The 22,166-nt window shown below is 44.5% G+C and overlaps 1 protein-coding gene across 1 annotated transcript in view; it reads left to right on the top strand.

The window, feature by feature from the left end:
- Positions 1–22,166, top strand: part of Cfap251 (cilia and flagella associated protein 251) — a 67,034-nt gene that overhangs the window by 41,266 nt on the left and 3,602 nt on the right. The window contains exons 17-20 of the mRNA XM_027949106.2: positions 351–465; positions 1,236–1,399; positions 5,286–5,376; positions 5,577–5,720. Coding sequence (XP_027804907.2) covers positions 351–465; positions 1,236–1,399; positions 5,286–5,376; positions 5,577–5,720 — 514 coding nt within the window. The remainder of the gene's footprint in view (positions 1–350; positions 466–1,235; positions 1,400–5,285; positions 5,377–5,576; positions 5,721–22,166) is intronic.

The raw sequence follows: 22,166 nt of genomic DNA, 5'->3' as shown, positions 1-22,166 counted from the left end.
TCTTGAGGCCTCACACTGGGACTGGGGTGCTCTCTGTGTCCTGCCAGTGAGCGTCCTTTCCTTGCAGCTTCTTTCTTGTTTCTTGTTCACGTGTGCTTTAAGTCGTTGACACTTCCGCAAGCACTCTTCACAGCCAGGCTCCCCAGAGCGTTTGCTGTTTGGAGTTGTTGCCTCTTATTTACAGCAACCGTTCGCAGGGACTGGGAAGGGCTCTTACATCCCAGCTGAGCTGAGTGACAAGACAGGAAATTCAGAATCAAAAAATGCATAAGATCATCATGACCAAAGAGTCCCAAAGCCTGTGTTTAGATTTGTGGAATTTAAAAATCCATTCCTTTTTTCCCATCCAGAAAGACGCTTCTTGGGCCAACTTATGGATCTCCTATCAAGCAGACGCAGATCCTCCCGGTGAAAACCACCCTGGATCTACAGAGGCGCTACCTGGTGTTCATTAACAAAGACAAGGTAGCAGCCCTCTGCTCTCTACCTCTACTCTCTATCTCTCACCCGTGGGCGGCAGTCAGTCCCAAGGACTGACAGACTCAAGGACACCTGGTCTGCTGGCCACATGTAACCACTTCCGTCCAGGGTGATGTGATAGTAAAAATTGCTAGATTAGTGAGCAAGACTCTGGACCAGTATCTGTAGGTGGACCTGCTGTATTTTCTGTATCTCCAGTGAAGACACGTGGCCCTCTTTTTCCAAAGGATGGAAAAAAGTCTTTTTTTTTTTTAATCTTTTTCTTTTTTTTAAGTTACAGATGGACACATTAACTTTATTTATTTTTATGTAGTTCTGAGGATCAAACCCAGTGCCTCACATGTGCTAGGCCAGTGCTCTACCATTAAGCCACAACCCCAGCCCTTGGAAAAGTCTTTTTAAAGACATGAAAATTAGTTATACCTAGTTGTACATTTCACAAATCATCTATGTAGGAAAGTAGAAAGTCATAGATTGTAAGAATTATTCTGGAAACCCCTGGACATCTGATTGCGAGGATAGGGAGGAAGGCTCCCCGTCTCTCATGTGCGAAGCTGTGAGGGGCGCCCATCTCCCCCAGCAAGGGCCAGTAAATGGATGCTCTGCTACAGTCCACATGCCTCCCACACCCTAAGATGGTTCTGGACACACAGGTTCTTGCAGCTCATGGATCAGGAGGTGACATGCAGCCGGCCAGGCCTGGGTTGGGATCCGGTTGCCTGAGACTGAATGTCCTATTACATATTCCTTCCTAGGTTGGACTTCAGATCTTGCCAGTTGATGGAAATCCACACAAGACATGCGCTATTGTCTGCCACCCGGATGGGGTGGCCGGGATGGCTCTTTCCTATGACGGCTCTTATGCCTTCACAGTAGGAGGACGGGACCGCTCAGTGGTGCAGTGGGAAGTCAACTTAAGGTGCGTGACAGGACACCTTGGCCTCTGAAGGAGGCGTCAACCCCTTCTTTTCACTCAACAGCAGCTGACAGCTGTGGAGCCCTACCATATGGCAGACACTTTGCTAGGATGTCACAGAGCCTGGAAGGATGCCCTTGTAACACCTGTTTACTGTACAGACCAAGAGTTGCCGTGCAGTCTCGTGGGCCATGGGACTGAATTGATGCTTTAGGTTATTCGAGTCCACCTCGACTCACCGTGCTCCCTGAATACCCCTCATTGTCATATCCACACCAGCCGGAAAGATCTAGGCTGAATCTCCAAAGTGTACATTACAGAATTAGAGTATTATTTGAAATGTGTACTTTCAGTCTCCTCTTCTCACCCTTCCTGCCCTGAACTGAGAACCTCTACCTAAGGTGATTCTGGAGGATTCTAGGGTTGAACATCAGAGAGTACAGGGACATGGGTTTGAATATGGAGCCTACTCTGCTGGCTGTGGGACCTAGGGCAGTTTCTTAATATCTCTGATATTTAGATTTCTCATCTGGGAATGAGGGTAACAATAGAAACCTTTACAGGTCCCTTGTAAGGATAATATATGTGAAGTACCTAATGTAGCTAGATTACACCTGTAATCCCAGCAATTTGGGATACTGAGGCAGAGGGATCACAATTTCAAGGCCAGCCTCAGCAATGTAGCAAGACTCTGTCTCAAAAAAAAAAAAAAAGTATTATTTAGTGCAAAGCTATGTATGCAGCAATGAATGATCACCTTCCCTTTTCTTGATGAGAGTGTTCACTTATGAGCTCAGGATCTTTCTCACTGAGAGAAGGGAGAAGCACTAAAATGATCCCTTCAGCTACTCAAATCCAGTCAACTGCAACGGGGATGGAACAAACCACTCAGCAGCAAGTTCCCAGTTGAGAACACCCTCTCTGTGTCCCCGCTCTGCCTCTGTTTCAGACCTTTCCCAATAGTGTGACTTTAGGGGTAAATAGAGACAGCTTGGAGGCACCTTCCTTCCTCAAAAACACAACTTGATTCCTCCTCCTGCCAAGCACACACCTTCCTCTTTACAGTGGACACTCAGGCTTCTCCTCTTAACAGAAATTTGAGTGAAAATAGCCTGTGGAGTCCACTCCGGTGCTCAGGTGGCTTGAGATGGCAGCTGCAGCTCTGACTTTAATCTGAGCCTTCACCCAAGAGAGCAGGGCCGGGGCATGGGGCGTTAGCAGCCGGAGGTGAGCGCTTCCATTGAAAAGCCCTTCCTGAGCATGTCCTGTGTGAGGTACTTGATTCCGTGCCACCTCACCTGCCACCTGTAACCTTAGTGCAGGTGATACCCTGGTGGGAAAGCAGTCTTCCCTTTTTCATTCTTGTCCTCTTCTCAGCCATCCCGGGATCTAGAAGGGTAGGGATTAATAAAAACAAAACCAAAAGACCTGCTTTCCAGTAGCTTTCCCATGCCTGGCCAGAGTCCAGGCTTCTGAGAATTTCAATTTAATCTGTTGTGGGGACAAAGGATCATTATAAACTAATTAGCACTTTATTGCTGCTTCTGGTGACTTAATATGTTCGGCGCTTCACTAATGGAAAGAAATGTAAAAACCCTAAACAAGGAAACAAACAGATTTCCTACTAGATGGCAGAATTTTAGGGTGAAAGGAAGATGACAGATCCCCTCGTGTTCCGATGCTTCTAATTAGCACGTGTCCAGGCCCAGACGCCGGGGTTGCGGCATTCAGAGCTTTTTCTCCAGCACCCCTTCTGCCACCCTCCCGGTGCTTGTCCCACATTCCCCTTCCTGCTCGCCGCCTTTGCTAGTGTGCTTCCCTTTTCCTCTCCCTGGCATGTGTTTTAAAATCCTCCATTCCCTTTTTATGCTCAGCCTGGCTGTCTCCTCTTCTCCTGCCGCCCTATTCAGATAAAAGCAGAAACTTTGATTCAAGTCTTAACTTCACCATTTATTTACTGGATGACATCAGGCAAGTCTTGTAACTTCTCTCAGTTCCTCCGTTAAATGGGAGTATCATCATTGAGTTCAGACTGGCTTTGAGGGTAACGATTACCACCATTGTTATTGCTCTGCCTTCTCCAACTTAGGCAGAAAGGTGGGGGAGTTATGAGAAGGTCATCAGGATCCTGTGTAGCTGTGTGGCAGTAGGAGCAGGGACAGTGACACTTGCCACTGTCCCCATCCCTGTCTGCCTGGCTCTGTGGTTGGCTTCTCTCTGCAGAACTAGGTTTGGTTTCTCAGTAGGAGTGTGGCCACTGACAGTTCCTCAGTTTCACAAATTGTAGTTCTCATCAGAGGGGGAGCGAGTCTCTCTCCCTCTTTCCCTGGTGGGAGAAATCCTGATACAGTCCTTGGCCCCGCTGGGTCAGCTGACCACGGTCAGGAAGCAGGGCATGTGGTCAGTCCTGACCAGCATAGCCCAGAGTGTTGGGCTGTCCAGGAGAGCCAGGAGCTCGTGCAGCCTCCCATCTGGGTTCCTTGGTAGTAATGGGCTCCTCTGGGTCCCTGCCGTGCTCCAGGACCACATGGCTGAAGGTGGGGGAACCCCGAGGGCTGAAACCTCCTCCACAGCCCAGTGTCAGAGCCAGGAATTGGGGTGAGGACCAGGCCCTGCAAGAGGGGACCTTGAGCCTATTTGGAGAAGGCACCAGGTGCCCAAGCCCTGGCACTGCCTACTGAGCTTGGGCAGAGCCCTGACAGCAAGACAGTTTTGTGGGTATCTCTTTGTAAGAGAGGGTAGGGGCATGGCGGTTCTGTTTCCATGGTATCAGTGATCCTAAGCACTTTGTTTGGAGTCTTTCTTCTGGGCCAGGCCTGTACGGAGTGCTTTTCACATGTCCCTCCTGCTGTCCTGTCCTGTGAGGTGGGCACTGTTGTTATCCCCACATAGAGGTGAAGAAGCTCACTGTGTGGGGTACATCGACGGCTCAAATGGAGTAAATGGAATACGTGCGGCTGGGATCCTGCAAAGCCAGGCTTGCTGCCCTGATCCCCACTTCCAAACACACTCCACAGGAAGAGACCAAGGACCTGGCAGCAAATCCTCCCTGAACACTCACTTTTCAGATCCTTCCAGCAACCTTTGTGCACCTTCCCACCTCACAGATGAGGAAACAGAGGCTGGGGTCAAGTTTCATGCCCACAGTCAGTCCACAGCTTGCAAGCATCCCTGTGGCTCTACATTCCAGACGTGGAGCCCTTTCCCCACAGTGTGCCGCATTGCAGTGTTTTAATGTCCCAGCGGAGGGGCCAATCACCAGTTAGCAGAAGCCCAGTTCATGGACTGGAATATTATAAAGATTTCAGCTTATTAGCCTTTTATATGAGACAAAGTCAGTCTTATACCAAAGTAGGTTTTCTTACCACTTAAAGGACCTATTTTTGGAAATCTGACCCTGTGTTAGAGAGCAGAGGGTTATTCTTGTCTGACTGGCATGGGTCCCTGTGGTCTCCTGAGTTTTTGTGTAAGCAATTAGAGTTGGCGGTCCACCTGCACGGTTTCCCAACCTTTTGGTGTCTAAAGTTACCGGTAAAGCTGCTCTGCTTGGGAGTATGTGGTTTCAGAATACAAGCACCCACCTACCCTCCCTTAAGAAAGATGTGGTCTCCAAAGACTGCAAGCAAATTACCAAGCACCTGCCCTGTTATCAGCTAAAGAACACAACCATAATTAAGGTGGGTGCCCTGTACCACCGAGTCCCACACTTGACATTGAATTTTCTGTCTCTGGCTTCATTACAGAGGGACTTCTCTGACGGAGTTGGCAGAGACCTGCACTGGACTGGTGGCTCAGTGCCCTTCAGAGGGCCCTGCTCCAGGCAGAGCCCTGCCTGGGCCGTGTTGGAGCATGAGTGCCTCCTAATTGTGACTTTCTGTTGCTGTTCCAGTGCCCTGGAGGCTGCGGTTTCTCTTGGGGGTGAAGACTTGACCCCGTTCTATGGTCTGGTGTCTGGTGGCAGGGAAGGAAAGTTCTACAGGGTAATTGTCCTCAGAATAAATGCTTCCTGCTACATCTAGTTAAGTCTGTAGAAGAGACACGCCTGGGCTTGGCCCTTGTTGTTTTTCTCCCAAACTCCTTTCCCTGCTAAGCTCAAAACATACTTTGTAGAGAATGTACTTGAACTCTTAACACCCTTGCCTAAGCCAGAATGCCGTGTTTCCATTTCATCTCCACACAGGAGCTGGAGGATTATTTTTACTACTCTCAGCTCCGCAGTCAAGGTATTGATACAATGGAGACCAGGAAGGTGTCGGAACATATTTGCCTGTCGGAGGTTCCTTATGTCATGAGAGCAATTGGCTTTTACCCATCCGAAGAGAAGGTAGGTAGGACAGAAACAAGAACGGGGTGGATGCGCTATTTATAACAACTACCTCTGGGAAGATAATTATAGGTCAGAGTAGAAGTTTAACATTTTTCTTACATAAATGGATCAGAAAGAAGGTTGTGGGCATTTCAGATGCACTCCTGAGTAACTGATTTACAATAAAGACACGATCCCAGCTACTCTAGAGGCTGCGGCAGGGGAACTGTGAGGCCAACCTGTGCAACACGGCGAGACCCCCAACTCCAAAACCAAACAAATAGAAAGATGCGTGTCATTCCCCAAAGATGTGTTCCTTATGGAAGTTCCATATTGGGGAACCCGGGACTTACAATATGGGTTCTGGAACTGGACAGACAGCACCCTGCTGCGCCCTGGCAGGAAGAGGTCTGGCCTTCTCAGATTTGAGGGGACGCCTGGGGGGCCCTGGGCATGGAGGAAGAACTCGGCATTTCAATCACTTTTATTGTCACTGTAGAGTGCGTGTGTTAATGGGGCACCTCTGGGAGGTGGGGACCCTTCTGGACTGAGGAGGAGCCCAGTCAGTCATTTGTCACGCAGCGGAGATAGGCAGAGACACCCCCACTGCAAGAGCTCCCATCAGGGACAAGAAGCAGCCCAGGGGGGCATCCTCAAGTGAACTGTTTTTTTTTGGTACTGGGGATTGAACCCAGGGGCACTTCACCAATAAGCTAATCTCCTGTTCTTTTTTCCTTTATTTTGAGATAAGAACTCATTAAGTTGCTGAGGCTGGCCTCACACTTGCAATCCTCCTACCTCAGCCTGGCATGTACCCTGTACCCACCTTACACATACATGCATAGTTTTAAAAGGCTTTTTGAAATAATTTTTTAGTTTTAAAAAATTGGTACTAAATTGAATATATATTTCTATCTTATTTTTTACTTAATATTATATCATAAGCACTTTCCATTTTACCATAAAATCTGTGAAAACATGCTCTCTAAAGGATATATTTTAATTTTATAACTTTTTCTGATTTAAAAAATAGAACTGTAAAGAGGAAAATAGAAACTAGAGATGATCACTGTTATTATTTGGTGGATATATATATATATATATATATATATATATATATATATATATGTATATACATACTATATAAAGAAAGATATGTTTATATTTTTAAACAAAGAATTGGCATTCAATGGTGTAAATATGTATGTGTGTGTGTGTATATATATATATATATACACACACACACACATCAACATTATACAGTCCGTATATGTGTAAGTACTTGGCGTACGTATGTATGTGTGTACATGTATCGGCATTCTCAGTAACGACTGGTTGGTGAGGTTGATGGTGAAAGTCCCTTGATGGCCTGCCTTTAGAGGCTTGTACCCAAATGAACAGTCCCCCAGCTGGTGGACACAGAGGTGGTCTGAGTATTTGGCCAGCAGACACAGCTGTGATGAGCGTCTCTGAGCAGGGGTTTTGCTTACTTTTCCAGTTATTTTCTTGGGTCATTCTGAGAAGCAGAATGACTGAGTCAGAGAACATGAACTTGTCGGCCCCCATGTTGCCTGGCTGCTGTCCAACACTGTGGCCTGTTACCCACCTGCCATCAGGCACACACAACCCCTGAAGCCCAGTGGAGTCTTGATGTTCATATTAGGTGACAGAGCTCCAGGGGCCTACCCAGAATCATGTATTGTGTGTGCTTGAAGGTGGCTTTTATTTTCAAGTAGCATCTGGAGAGAGAAATGAGTCATTGGAGCCCACAGCCCATGGCTGAGTCCTAAATGAGGACCTTGAACACCAGGTGTTCTCTAAGCGCCACAGAGGGGGTTCCTGATGTGCATTTTGTAAACACAAGACTGGTACCACACTGCTACCAAGAAGGGGTATGCGGCCTACGTAGTGGTTTTCTTTAAGCTGGTGTTGTGTCTATAGTCCCTGGTACATGGGAGGCTGAGGCCAGAGGGGCACTTGAGCCCAGGAATTCAAGGATATTCTGGGCAACATAGCAAGACCTCATCTTAAAAACAACAAACAAACAAACAACAACAACAAAATAGTATTCCTTAGAGCTATATTTTCCAGACCTAACCTTCCAATGCTGGTTCCCAAACTGGTCAGCCACATCAGAATTATCTGGAGAATGTCCTCAAATTTCCAATTCCTGGGTCACATCCCTGATGGAACTAATCTGTCTCCAAGTACAGGGCCTGGCACTCTGTATTTTCACCTCCCTGGGTTCAATCCCCAGCACCACGTGGCGGGGGCGGAGGGTGGGTATTGCATAGGATAAAAAAAAATGGGTCCACTATTCAGAACTTTAAAAGGTCCCTGGGCTCTGGAATCTGTAAGTGATGAACACTAGAGCATTCCCCAAGCTCATTCCATTATGGAAACCTTCTCATTTCCTGAGGAAAGCCCAGCTCACACCTTACTGCCCCCACTCCATTGCATTTCACCTTCATGGTTGTATCTGTGGTTCTTTTTTTTTTTTTAGCTAAACGTGTATCTTAAACTGATACCCATCTTCTCTGGGTGATTGCTTGGCACAATGCCTGGTGCTTCAAGATTGAGGAAAGAAAAGGAGCCGATCTTGGTGGGAAGTGCAGGGGACTCAGAATTAGTTGACCTGATGGCCATTCCTAGCTGCTGGATCTGCAAGTCATTTCAAAGATAGTCTGAGTTCCTGGATCCTTGACTCTAAGATGAGGCTGGAAAAACCTGCAACCTCAGTGTTGCCATGAGACTAAAGAACAAAGGCCAGGCAGCACCCAGCACAGAGTAGGCACTTACTCAGTGGGATGCTTCTGCCAGGCACGGTGGTACAGGCCTATAATCCCAGCAATTCAGGAGGCTGAGGCAAGAGGATTAAAAATTCCAGGCCAACCTTAGCAACTTAGCATGACCCTGTCTCAAAATAAAAATTTTAAAAAAGGCTAGGGTCTAGCTCAGTGGTAGAGCTCCCCTGGGTTTAATCCCTGATATCCCCACACCAATACTTCTTCATCCTGCATTTCTCATCAAAATGGCATGTTCTTTTTAAGAGGTTGATGGGATGGTGATTTTTTTCTCATTTTTTACTTTTTATGGTAGAAAATTCCAAAAATCCACAATAGTAGACATTTATCCTATCCTTGGCAAAATAATAATAATAATAATAATAATGTATAACAACCTACCAAAATCTTGCTGATGAATAATAGGTATCTAAAAAAATAATTTTTTAAAGATGGACACAATATCTTTATTTATTTTTACTTATTTTTATGTGGTGCTGAGGATCAAACCCAGTGCCTCGCATGTATGAGGCAAGGGCTCTACCGTTGAGCTATAATCCCAGCTCCTAGAAAAATAATTTTTAGTCTATAGCAAATGTTTATAAAGTGACATTGATAATTATTTACAAACTAAAAACTAAAAAAAAAAATGGAATAAAACAGCAGTGTGAAGTCTCCACTGGCGCCTGCATCTGCCCATCCCCAACCCAAATGGGGAGTTTCAGGGCTGACGTCAGCATCTTCATAAATCCCTTGGACTGGGGTTTTAAATCCACTTTAAAGAATATATTTACTCTTTGGAGACACTTTCTGAAGGCCCTGGGATCCAGATGTGCCCCATACCAGTGTGCAGGCTTTGTGAGCTGATGAGTTACTTTATATCTGAAGCTGCACAGGGAGAAGTTTCTGATCTTTTGTTTTTCATGTCAGATTTATAGTGATTAAAAAAAAAAAATCTTTTCAAGGCTTTGAAACTTCTCAACTCTGGCTTTTCTGTGGTTAATGGAACACATCCATCCTATTAAGATGCAATGGTCCCCCGTACCCAAGAAGCTGCACAAAGAAGTTGGCCTAGCTAATAGTGTTTTAACACTTGGGCACATTAAAGGCTCAAGCACAGAGATCCAAACCAGCCCCGCTAAGACTATATCGTATTTATATTTTTCTTACATCATAGTAATTGCCTCAGGGATTTGAAGCTAGTCAACGTGGTAAATTGAAGCCAAATTATACAAGAATATAACCCTCCCCAAAGAATTCCTAGCCCTTCCCTTGTTTTGCAGGAAGCTACTCACAGAATACAGCTAAAGCAGTCAGAGTGGGCAGTTCTTATAAACCATGTTTTTAAATGAACGATTAGTAAAGTGTACAATGTTATCGAATGAGCCAGGACCTAGGTGTCCAGTTTATATAGCTGATGATGTCGAGAATGTTTCATCTCCCATCTTTATAAATGCATCAGGTCTTCCAGGACATTGGAGCATCGTGTTGGAGGGGCCCCTGTGCAAGGTTCCTTGGCTGTCACTCCCAGCCTCTCTTCTGTTTAACCTGTGCAGCATTGTATAATCCTGACCAGTTTTTGTAGTGAATTAACACCGTGCAACCACTTAGTTCCATAAATTTAAGGCGAATCCCAGGAGACACATGTGTGCCTTCAAAGTGCCCCCAAAGTGAACACTCCACAAGTGTTACCTGAGTGAGTAAATGAGTGAATGGTGCCCACGGGCCACATTTGACTGCAAGGACAGTGAGGAAGGAAGAATCCCTGACTTTATGATTTGACCTCTGAGTGATCATCAGGTACCCCTAATGTGTCTGCTGTGTTCAGGAGTAGTGGCATTGTTTAGGAGTGTTCGGAGAGGAAATAAAGGACTACTTGTCTTCTTAAATGTGTATATCTTTGGACTCAACAAATTTACTTTTTTTGTGTCTGTGTGGTACTGGGGAGCTTTGCTACTGAACGACTTACCCAGTCCTTTTTAATTTTGAGACAGGGTCTTGCTAAATTGATGACAACCTCAGTAACTTGTTGAGGTTGGCCTCAAACTTTCAATCCTTCTGCCTCAGCCCCCTGAGTGCTGGAGTTATAGCTGTGTGCCATCTTCCTTACCCAACAAATCTACTTTTAAGGGTATATCCTACAGGAAAAGTCTCACAGTGTACAATAATACACATAAGGAAGGGACAATTATTGCAGGATAGTTTCTAGCAGCAAAAATTAAAACAACCCTAATGTCCATTGACAGGAGATGGGATCAATAAAATAGGGCACCCCTACATTTAGTAACCATTAAAAAGTGAGATTGAGCTGACATATCTGTAGCTGTCTATAATCCCAGGAACTCGAGAGGCTACAGGAGGATCACAAGTTTGAGGCCAGCCTCAGCAACTATCTCAAAATAAAAAATAGAAAGAAGTGAGGATGTGTTTCACTGATAGAGCACCCCATGGGTTCAATCGCTAGCACCCTCCCCCGCCAAAAAAAAAAAAGTGGGATTGACGCATGCTTCCTGATTCAGAAAGAATGTACAGGATTTGTTACTAAAAGGAAAAAGGCAAGTTTCTTTATTATATGGGTTTATATATGCCTGGGAAAACATGAAGGAACATGTTCTAAGCCTCTTTTTTGTGGGGGAGGGGGTACCGGAGATGGAATCCAGGGGTGCTCTACCACTAAGCTGAATCCCCAGCCCTTTTTATTTTTATTTTGAGACGGGGTCTCACTGAGCTAATGAGTTTCAAACCCTTAACGATACCATTTCTGGGGGATGGGATTTGGGAGGATGTTGCTTCCTGCTTTATACATATAACCTGATTTAAACTGGGGCCTCCAAAACCAGCTGGAACCCTGGCCTCAGCCAGCCAGAGTTTTGTGGTTGCTCTAGGGGCTCGTGCCCTCCCTATCTCAGGGTTCTGCCTGTGCATGTGCAGGTTCTGTGCACCCCCGTTACCCCAGGCCTGACACCTTCCCTCCCCCACTTTCCACATAGAGCCCACTCCCACAAGAGGACTTTCTTGAAATTTTGGGAGTCATCAGGTAAGGTCACACAAAGCCACATTCACCTCAAGCTCCTGTTAGACATTCTTTTTCTCAGTCCTTATGACCTGCCACCATGGGGGCCTCCTCTCTGGCCTCCATCCCACTCAGCCCTCCCCTACCCTGGCTCCTCCAGCCTCCTTCCTGGAAGGCCCCAGAAGCTCCAGGTTCTTCTTCCTCTGTGAGCCATGGAATTTCAGCTCTTCTTAACTTCTGTTTCCCAGTGTACACTGTACACCCTCCCAGGGGTCTGTAAATGAAGACCACTACCCTTCTTGGAAGACACTCAGGTTACAAATGCAGGGGATGAGGAACTTCAAACCTACATTTTCATATTACTCAGTTTTTCTTAACTGCAGCCCATAGTTTGTGATGCTTTTGTATTCAGAACAAAACTCAGAAAGACAAACACACAGATCCTCCTAAAGCCTTGTGCACGAATCCTTACAGCTAAAATGTGGTCCCAGCTGGGGTGGAGAGACCTAGCCAAGTAGTCCAGCCTCACCCATAATGAGGGGGAGAAATTTGAGCCAAGAATCATGGGCACAATTTCTGCTCTGATAAAGATCCCAGGGGAATTTGGAAATTTGCACATTGAAGAGAGGCTCTCAGTATGTTGGGTCTTGCTTTGAAACATAAATATTGGGAGGCATTTCCATCCTGAAGGTAAGAGAAATGGCCCACTGTTCTAGGGGAGGCCTACCTGGTCCGCTGAGAGCCTCCAGGCTGGGCCCTTACCCAACAAACAGCTTCCTGCAGAAAAACCAGAGCAGGACAAGACTTTCACACTTAACACATTAAAGAAATAAATCCTGGGATACCATGAGCCACTGGAAAAAGGAATGTAGGTGATGATACTGTAGCGACCACCAACTACAGCAGCAGCGGCTCTTCTCTCTGGAGCTGTGCTTTGAGCTGCTGAACCCCTGGGGCCCTTGGTCCTCCTGGGTCATTTAATCCTCAGGGTGACTGCAGGAGGCACAGCTGGCTGTACCCTCTCCATTGCACAGGTGGAGACAGTGAGCACAGAGCCTTGGGAGGATTGCAGTCACTCAGGTCCAGAGTCTAGGACTAAGCTGGCCCACACCAGACCCTGGCTCTGATCCTACAGGTATTAGGTACAAAGGAGGAAGAAAACTCTGAAAGTCCAGATGGCCACCCTAGCTATTGTTGTGGGATGGGGATTCACAGGACATTTATATCTCCATTGTTGGAATTTTTCACAACAAACATGTATTAATCTTTACAGTTTTTATGGGGGCTGGGGTTGTGGCTCAGTGGTAGAGCGCTTGCCTAGCATGTATGAGGCACTGGGTTCGATTCTCAGCACCACATATAAATAAATGAATAAAATAAAGATCCATCAACATCTAAAAATTTTTTTTAAAAAAGTGTAGTGCAATGATGGTGGAAAAAGGGCTGGGGATGTGGCTCAAGTGGTAGCGCTCTCGCCTGGCATGCGTGTGGCCCGGGTTCGATCCTTAGCACCACCTACAAACAAAGATGTTGTGTCTGCCGAAAACTAAAAAATTAATATTAAAAAATTCTCTCTCTCTCTTTAAAAAAAATTCTCTCTCTCTCTCTTTAAAAAAAAAATGATGGTGGAAAAAATATATATCTTATATATTTTGGGGGATTGAACCCAGGGGTGCTTAACCACTAAGCCACATCCCTGGCCCCCTGCTTTTTTAAAAATATTTTTTTAGTTGTCAATGGATCTTTTATTTTATTTATTTATATGTGGTGCTGAGGATTGAACCCAGTGCCTCACACATGCCAGGCAAGCACTGAGCTCCAACCCCAGCCCACCCTGGCCCTTTTTTAAAAAAATATTTTTAGGGGCTGGGGTTGTGGCTCAAGTGGTAGAGTGCTCGCCTAGCATGGAGCACTGGGTTTGATCCTCAGCACCACATAAAAATAAAATAAAGATATTGTGTCCACCTAAAACTGAAAAAATAAATACTTAAAAAAATATTTTTAGTTGTAGATGGACACAACACCTTTATTTATTTTTATGTAGTACTGAGCATGGAACCCAGTGCTTCACATGTGCTAGGCAAGTGCTCTACCACTGAGCCATAGCCACAGCCCTTTTTAATTTTTGTTTTTATTTAGAGATAGATTCTTACTAAGTTGCTCAGGGCCTCACCAACTTGCTGAGGTTGGCTTTAAACTCGTGATCCTCCTCCCCAGCCTCCCGAGTGGTTAAGCACCACCACACCCAGCAAATTTTAAAGTACTAATGTCCTTGGATCTGAAGTTTACTTGCTCCTGCCATGTCTTTACCTCCATATTACTTCTTTTCTTTCATTCTTTTTTTTTTTCCAGGGGGAGTGGTACCAGGGATTGAACCCAGGAGCACATGGTCACTGAGCCACATCCCTAGCTTTATTTTGTATTTTATTTAGAGACAGGGTCTCACTGAGTTGCTTAGCGCCTCACTGTTGCTGAGGCTGACTTTGAACTCTCGATCCTTCTGTCTCAGCCTCTCAAGCCGCTGGGATGACAGGCACATGCCACCATGCTTGGCTTCTTTCTTTTCTTAGTAACTTTACTGTGATGCAACACACACTGTACCATCCATCCATTTGGAGTGTGCAATTCAGTGGCTTTTGCATGTTTGCAGAGTTATGTGGCTGTCTGCCCCATGTAATCCCAAGTGTTTTTATCACCCCAGAATAAACCTCAGGCCCATTAACAGTCACTTTCCTTTCCCCCTCCCCCAGCACCTGGCAACCACCCATCTGTTTTCTGTTCTGAGGATTTGCTTCTTCTGGCATTTCATATAAATGAGAGTGTATAATATGTGATATTTTATGTCTGGCTTCCTTCACTTGGGATGATGTTTTCAAGGTTCATCCGGGTTGTGGTGTGTGTTAGTGCTTCGTTCTTTTTTATGGCTGAATAAGATTCTATTCCTTCATGTGAATATGCTGCATTTTATTTATTCATTCATGAACTGATCAACACTCGGGTTGCCCCTGCTCTTGGCTATTATGAAAAATTTTGCTATGAGCCTTCCTGTGTAATTTTTTGGGTGAATGTGTGTTTTCATTTATCTTGCATATGTACCTAGGAGTGGATTGCTACCTCAAATGGTGACTCCATGTCCAACTGTTTGAGGAACTGCCAAACTGAGTTCCATCCATATTATTTCTTGACTTGAACCAGAATCCATCTGGTGCTTCACGGTGCACAAGGCAAGATCAGAATTTCAGAGAGCTGTGGGCACCTGACAAACCCTCAGTTGTGGTTTTGGGATAGGGTGCAGAACTTGTCATTCAGATAGCAATGTCCCTTTGAAACTCTTGAAAAACATTCACAGAGGTGGGGAAGAGTCCCTGAAAGTGTTTGAGGCCTGGGCTCTGATGAGGGAATGAGTGAAGGTTATCATAAGAGGCCTTCTGGTTGGCGTTGTCCACACGGGGTATAAAACAGCTGGGAGAAAGCTCTGTGGCCAAGTGGCCCAACTGCCCAGGGGGCAGAACCTGACCATGGGGTTCACCACTCCAGGATAAAGAGGCAGTTGTTCAGATATAGTAGCACCCCCTTGTCCATAGGTTTGCTTTCTGTGATTTCAGTTACCCTGAGTCAACTGGATCCAGAATCCATTGAATGGAAAATTCCAGAAATAATTCATAAGTTTTAAATTGTTTTTCTGAGTAACATGATGAAATATTGTGCCATCCTTTTCCATCCCACCCAAGACAACTATCTCTCTACCCATTGTATCTGCTCTGTATACACTACCCGCCTGTTAGTTACTTCATAACCAGCTCTGTAGTCAGGTCAACCACTGTAGTATTACAGTACTTGTGTTCAGGTAACTGTTAATTTACCTACTGGCCCCAAAGTGCAAGCATAGTGATGCTGGCAATTGGATATGCCAAAGAGAAACTGAAAAGTGCTTCCTTTAATGAAAAAGGCAAAAGTGCTCTTTTTAATAATAATTTTTAAAAAGGCCAGGCATAATGGCACACACCTGCAATCCCAGCAATATAGAAAGCTGAGGCAGGAGGATCCCAAGTTTGAGGCCAGCCTCAGCAACTTAGCAAAACCCTGTTTCAAAATTAAAAATAAAATAAAAAGGACCAGGGAGGTAGCTCAGTGGTAAAGAACCCTTGGTTTCAATCCCTAGTAACTGCGCTCCCCACTCCAAGAAAAAGTCATATGCTCAGGTTACTAAGATCTATAGTAAGAACAAATCCTCTGTGAAATCATGAGGAAAGGAAATGAAATGTATACTAGTTTTGCTATTGCACCTAAAATCACAAAAATTATGACCAACCACTATCCATGTTCAGAGCTTAGTTAATATCGAAAAAATGATGATACAGGGTTCTATACTATCTGTGGTTTCAGGCATCCACTAGAGGTCTTGGAATATATCCCCAAGGATAAGGGAGGACCACTGTATGGTTCCAGAGGAGACCCAGGGCCGCTGTGAGGCCAAGGGGGATCAGAGGTGTCTGCAGACAGGGCCATATCGTGAAACTGCCCAGCCCCAAATCCTCTTTGCCTGACTTATTCCCTGAGCTGGGCCAGGGAGGCAGGGCTGGAGTGAGCAACTGGGAGGAGGCGTGGGAGATGAGCTGTGACCAGGGCTGCCTCTCGCTTCATTGAGGATGTTCTAGAGAGCATTGAATGTGGAGAGGAGGATGTGAGCAAGAGGGAGAGTGCTCCAGCCTGGGAGTCTGTGAAACCATCACAAAAGGAAGCCAACCCCATCTGCAGCCTTCTTACAAGAACACCGAGTGGCCTCAGTTCAAATGCATCAGGTTCCTCTCCATTAAACAGGGAGCTTATAAAACTTAATTATAAAACGTAATTCAGAAGCCCTCTGTGTGCAGCTGACAGCAGGAACCACAAACCAAAGGCCTACCTGGGTCAGTGACAGGCAGAAGTAAAAATCCCGCGTGAGGGACTCTAGCCCACCAAGGGCAGGCCACCCTCAGGTCACAGGGGCTAGGTCAGCCGTACCAGCAGAGGCCCCAATCCCTAAAAGTTGTAAATCAAGTGACAGATCATTAAATAATATCCCACCTTGGCCAAACCAATGCACAGTAACTACTAGAAACTGAGTTCGTGAACCAGGGCAGTGAGTGGTCATTCCAAGGAAGCCTGTGTGAGTTCTCAGAAATTCTTTCATTGTCCACTTCTCCATGCGGCACTTCCCTGAGCCCCTGCAACACCAGGCTAAGGCTGACTGAGCTGCTGTGAAGGTAGACAGCTCAACACAGGAGCCGGGCGTGGACCCGAAGCACCCACACTCAGCCCACAGTTGCCCCCCATCATCGTGCTACTGAAAATCACAAGGCTGGCGCTGGTTCCTTTTGACATGAGCATCACCTCCATGAACCCCTGTGTCCCAAGACAGTGGTTCTCAAAGGTGGGCCCCCAGGCAGCCGCCCTGGCATCACTTGGACTTGTAAGAAATGCAGATTCTCAGCCCCATCGCGGGCTTGCTGAATCAGACACTCTGGGGTGGGACCAGCAGTCTCTGTTTTACCCAGGCCTACATGGTTGTGTTGGTGCCTGATGCGGTTTGAGAGTCCTTTGCCTTCAAGCTGGACATCCTGGCCATGGCCACACATTCAAATCACTGGGAGCTCTTAGACACTGTGACTGCTCAGACTCCACGCCAGACTACTTAAATCGGGATCTGGGAGTGGGACTGACCCTCCGAATCTTTAAAGCTCCCCGGGTGACTGGACTGAAACGCTGCCTTAGCAGATGATGGGCTAGCCTACGATAAACGCCCGGACGAGGACAACCAGTCTTCTGTACAGGCCGGCGTGGCCTCCTGTTCCTCCAAAACCATCTTCATGCCGGGGTATTATGAAGGTGCTCAGCATGCCATTTCCATCTCAGAGGTTCCTCTTCCAAACATGGGCTTTGTTTAGACAAGTGGCAGCACCTGCCTTTGCAACCAACATTTGCAGAGGTGACTCAGGAAGGAGCTGTCAGGGATGCCAAAGCTGCCAGCTTCCTGCTTGTTGAGCAGCCATTCCTGGTCCATCACCAGGAAGAAGAGAGGAAGGAGTGGGTCACCTACTGAGTGGTTTGTGCTGAGAATGTTCCCTGAGATCTTTGGAACTCTGGGGTGGATGAACTCAGGCACTATTCTATTGGATTCCATTTTGTCATCCTAGTTTCCTGCTTCTGAACTAAGTTCAATTGTATATTACATTAATAATTTATATATATATTACAATTTTATAGTTATAAATTACTATATCTAATTAATATGATATATAATTATATATTGTCACTTGTAATTACCTATGTTCTAATTAGCAATTGCATGGAAAATATAATAATCATAGAATAATTACTGTTTGTTGAGTGCTTACTATGTGTTAGGCTTTGTGTAAGCATTTTACATATATTATCTCAAGAACCCACTGTGTTAACCCCTCCTTCAAGGACATTGAGGCCAGGAATGTGAAGTAATTGCTCAAGGTCCCATGCATAGAAAATGGCAGTGCCAAAGTTGGAACCTAAGTCTCTCATCAAAGATTATACTTTCAGGGGCTGGAGTTGTACCTCAGCAGTAGAGCTCTTGCTTGTACTTATGAGGCACTGTGTCTGATTCCCAGCACCACATATAAATAAGCAAATAAAATAAAGGTCCATCAACAACTAAAAAAATAAATAAAAATGATTATACATTTAGTTTCTATTGGTTCATAGTAAATAGTGGCATACAATATATGAATACAGTTAAAATTATATAATATTAAGATACTGTAGTATGTAAGTATGATACTGGGTGTTGTTTTATTTGTACAAAACTTTACACACATAATAACATGCAGTTGTATAAAACTTAATATGAAACAGTGTTATCCCTTACAGCTACTAATATAGTGTCAGTTATATTTAATTTGTATCCATAACCAATAATGTTATTTCAAAAGACCATTTCTAAAATGTTGCATTGAGAATTTGTGGCTGCTTTGAAAATACTGGGTGACAGGCTGAGGGTGTAGCTCAGCAGTGGAGCACTTGCCTAGCACGTGGCAAGGTCCTAGGTTCCATCCCCAGCAGTGGGAAAAAAAAAGTCCCTCCTGTGGGCCTGGGTGGGTTGCCATGGGCTGCCCAGGTGATGGTGGTGGTGGCATAATCGTGTGTCCTGTGCTAACGGCCAAAATGAAACCCTTATCAGAATGGCACTTAGGGCCTGAGGCATGATGTTTATCTCTGAGGAGGTGGCATTCCTGATCAAAAGGTAAGGAGGCCGAAGCAGCCCTGCAGAGTACCGTAAAGTTCTTGGGATCAGACAGCCAGCATCTGACAGTTCTTTTCTCACACAGATGGAGTGAAAAATGTCATGTTTTCTGTTTGCTTCATGCAGATGTGCGAGTCTAAGCAGCAAATGTCTGCAGGTGAACTTGCTGAAGCAAAGGGAGCTAGCAGGCTGTGGTGGTGCCAGGGCCACTCAGCAACCGTGGCCGGGGTTGCAGTGATCCAAGGGTCTTCAGAGTAAAAGGAAGCAGTCTGTGGGCTGGGGATGTGAGCTCATGAATGAAGCTGTCTCAACCAGTGGAGAGAGGCAAATGGAAAATTCAAAGGATGGTTTCGTGGGGCAGGAGGTGGGAGGTGGCCCCGGGAAAGAGGCACCTGAGTAGATGCAAGGCACTGGTGACTTTCTTCTTTAGTTGGGTGATGGCTTCTTGGAAAAAAAATATTGAGATGGAATTCACTGACCACACACCCTTTTAAAATGTGTAATTCAGTGGATTTTATCATATTCACAGTTGTGTGAACAGCATCACAATCCACTTGTATAACATTTTCATCCTCCAAAAAGGAAACCCCAGACCCATTACCAGTCACTCCCCATTTCCTCCAAACCTCCTCCCCAGCCATAGGCAACCACTTTTACTTTCTTTCACTATGGATTCACCAAATCTGGGTATTTCATGTAAATGGACTCTTACAGTAGTGGGGGGGAAGGAGACTGGTTTCTTTCACTTAGCAGCATAATCTCTTATAACGCATATTTTCAAGATTCGTCTATGCTGCAGCAGGTATCTGTGGTTCATTCCTTTTTATGACAGAATAATGCCCCACTGCACGGATGGGCCACCTCTCATTTCTCATTTGTCAGTTGATAGACATTTGGGTTGTTTCCATTGCACAGCATTATGACAATGCTGCTATGAATATGAATATTCGTGTCCAAATTTTCATGTGAACATAAGCTTTTGTTTCTCCCAGGCATGTACCAGGAGAGGGATTCCTGGGTCCCGCAGGGGCTCCATGTTTCATCTGGGGAACATCTAGACTGGTTTCCACAGCAGCCGTGCCGGGTTACGTTCTTAGCAGAAGCACATCAGCATTCCCATTTCTCCTCATGCTTGCCAACGCCTGTCTTTTTGTTTTTAGCCATCCTGGTAGATACGAAGTGGCATCTCGATGTGGTTTTAATTTGCATTTCCCTAGTGGCTAATGACAAGTGAGCATCTTTCCATGTGCCTCTTGACCATTCATATGTCTTCTTGGAGAAATGTCTATTCGGATCATTTGCCCACTTTCTCATTGGTTTTGTCCATCTTTTTTTTTTTTTTTTAATTGTGTTAGAAGAGTTCTTGGTGTTTACTGGCTACAAGTCCCTTGCTTGTCACATACCTGATCATCTACACATATGTCTCCCTTTCTGTGGGTTGTCATTTTGGTTTCTTGATGGTATCCTAGGAAGTAAAAATATTTTTATTTTTGGTAGACTTTAATTTTCTCTCCATTTTTCTTTGGTTGTTTTGTGCTTTGGTGTCACATCTGTGAATTCTGCCTAAACCAAAGATTCACCCTGATGTTTTCTTTAGGAATTTCATAGTCTGGGCTTATACATTTAGACCTGACGAATTTAGAGCTCATTTCTGTGTGTGGTCATCCTGTTGTCTCAGCACCATTTGTAGAAAAGACTATTTTTGCCTATTGAATTGACATGCTGCCCTTGTCAAAAATCAATTGATAATGAAGGTGAGGGTTTATTTCTGGACTCCTAATTCCATTTCATTGAACCTCACGTCTGTCAGTCATGCTGTGTCTTGATTTCTGAAGCTTTGTCATAAGTTTCAAAATTGGGAAGTATGAGTCCTTCAGCTTTGTTCTTTTTCAAGGTTGTTTTTTACTATACTTGGTACCTTGCAATTTGGATTTTAGGATCAGCTTGCCAATTTCTGTGGGGGAGGGAGCCAGATGGCATTTTGATAGGGATTCTGCTGAATGCAAAAATCAATTTGTAGAGTCTTGTCACCTTAACAGTATTAAATCTTCTAAGCCCTGAATACGGGAGGTCTTTCCCCTTCTTTAGGTTTTCTTTAACTTCTTTCAATAATATTCTGGAGTTTTTCAGAGCACAAGTTTATGTTTCTTTTGTTAAATTTATTCCTGTTTATTCTTTTGGATGCTATTAGAAATGGATTGTTTTCTTCCATTTTTGTGGTGTTTGTTGCTAATGTGTAAAACACAATGTTTTAACATATTGACCTCATATCCTGTAAAGTTGCTGAACTTAGTTAACAGTTCTGGTAGATTCTAGTGGGTTCCTTAGAATTTTTTATGTATAAATCATGTCAGCTGCATAGAAATAGCTTTACTTCTTCCTTTCAAATCTAGATACTTTTTATCTCTTTTCTCCTGACCTGCCTTCCAGGTAATTTCCTTGGCTAGAACTTTCAGTAAAGTATTGAGTTGAAGTGGTGCGAGCAGGCATCTTTCTCTTGTCTTGGCCTAGGGGGACAGTTTAGCTGTGAGGTTTTCATACCTGCCCATTACCAGCTGAGGAATTGTCCTGAGCCTTGTGTGTGGAGTGTTTCTATGATGTGAAGCATTAGAGTTTTTGTCAAATGCTCTTTCGGGCACTTAATGAAAACATCATATTTTTTTTGTCCTTTATTCTATTAATAATCATGTTTAACATTACTTTGGGATTCAAATGTTAAACCAATTTTGCATTCTTGGGATAAACCCCACGTGGTCCTTGTGCATAGTTGTTTTTGTATGTTGCTAGGTTCAGTGTGCTTATGTTCTATTGAGAATGTTTGCATCTAAAATCATAAGAGATTTTGGTCTATGGTTTTCTTTTCTTGTGAAGTATTTGCTCTATGTTTGGTTTCAGGGTAATACTGTCCATTATGGAATGAATTGGAAAGTAGTCCCTTTTATTTTGGGGGAGAGTTTGTAGAAAAGTTGATATTCTTCTATAAATATTTGGTGGAAACCAGTGAAGCTATCTGGCCCTTGATTTTTCTTTGTGGAGAATTAAAAAATTAATGCAGTCTCTTGCTGTACGGTTTCTTCTTGAGTAAGTTTTGGTCATTTGTATCTTTCTAGGCTTTTATTTATTTCACCTCAGTTCTCTAATTTGTTAACACCCGATTGTCCAGCCTGTTCCCTTAGGCTTGTTTTTATTTCTGTAGAATCAGTAGTGATGTCATCTCCTTCAATCCTTTTCTCTTTTTTCTTGGTTAATTTGGCTAATATTTGTCAATTTTATTGACCCTTTCTATGACTAACACTGGTGTTTGTTCTAAAAAATCACACCATGTAAGTTACACATATGTTACATATAATCTGTTGTATACATAAAATATTGCACAGTAAAATTAGAAAAGTGATGAAGAGGGAATTGTGGAG

Source organism: Marmota flaviventris, chromosome 1 (assembly GCF_047511675.1).
Source record: "Marmota flaviventris isolate mMarFla1 chromosome 1, mMarFla1.hap1, whole genome shotgun sequence".
Taxonomy (NCBI): Eukaryota; Metazoa; Chordata; class Mammalia; order Rodentia; family Sciuridae; genus Marmota; species Marmota flaviventris.
This window is presented reverse-complemented; position numbering and strand designations above follow the sequence as displayed.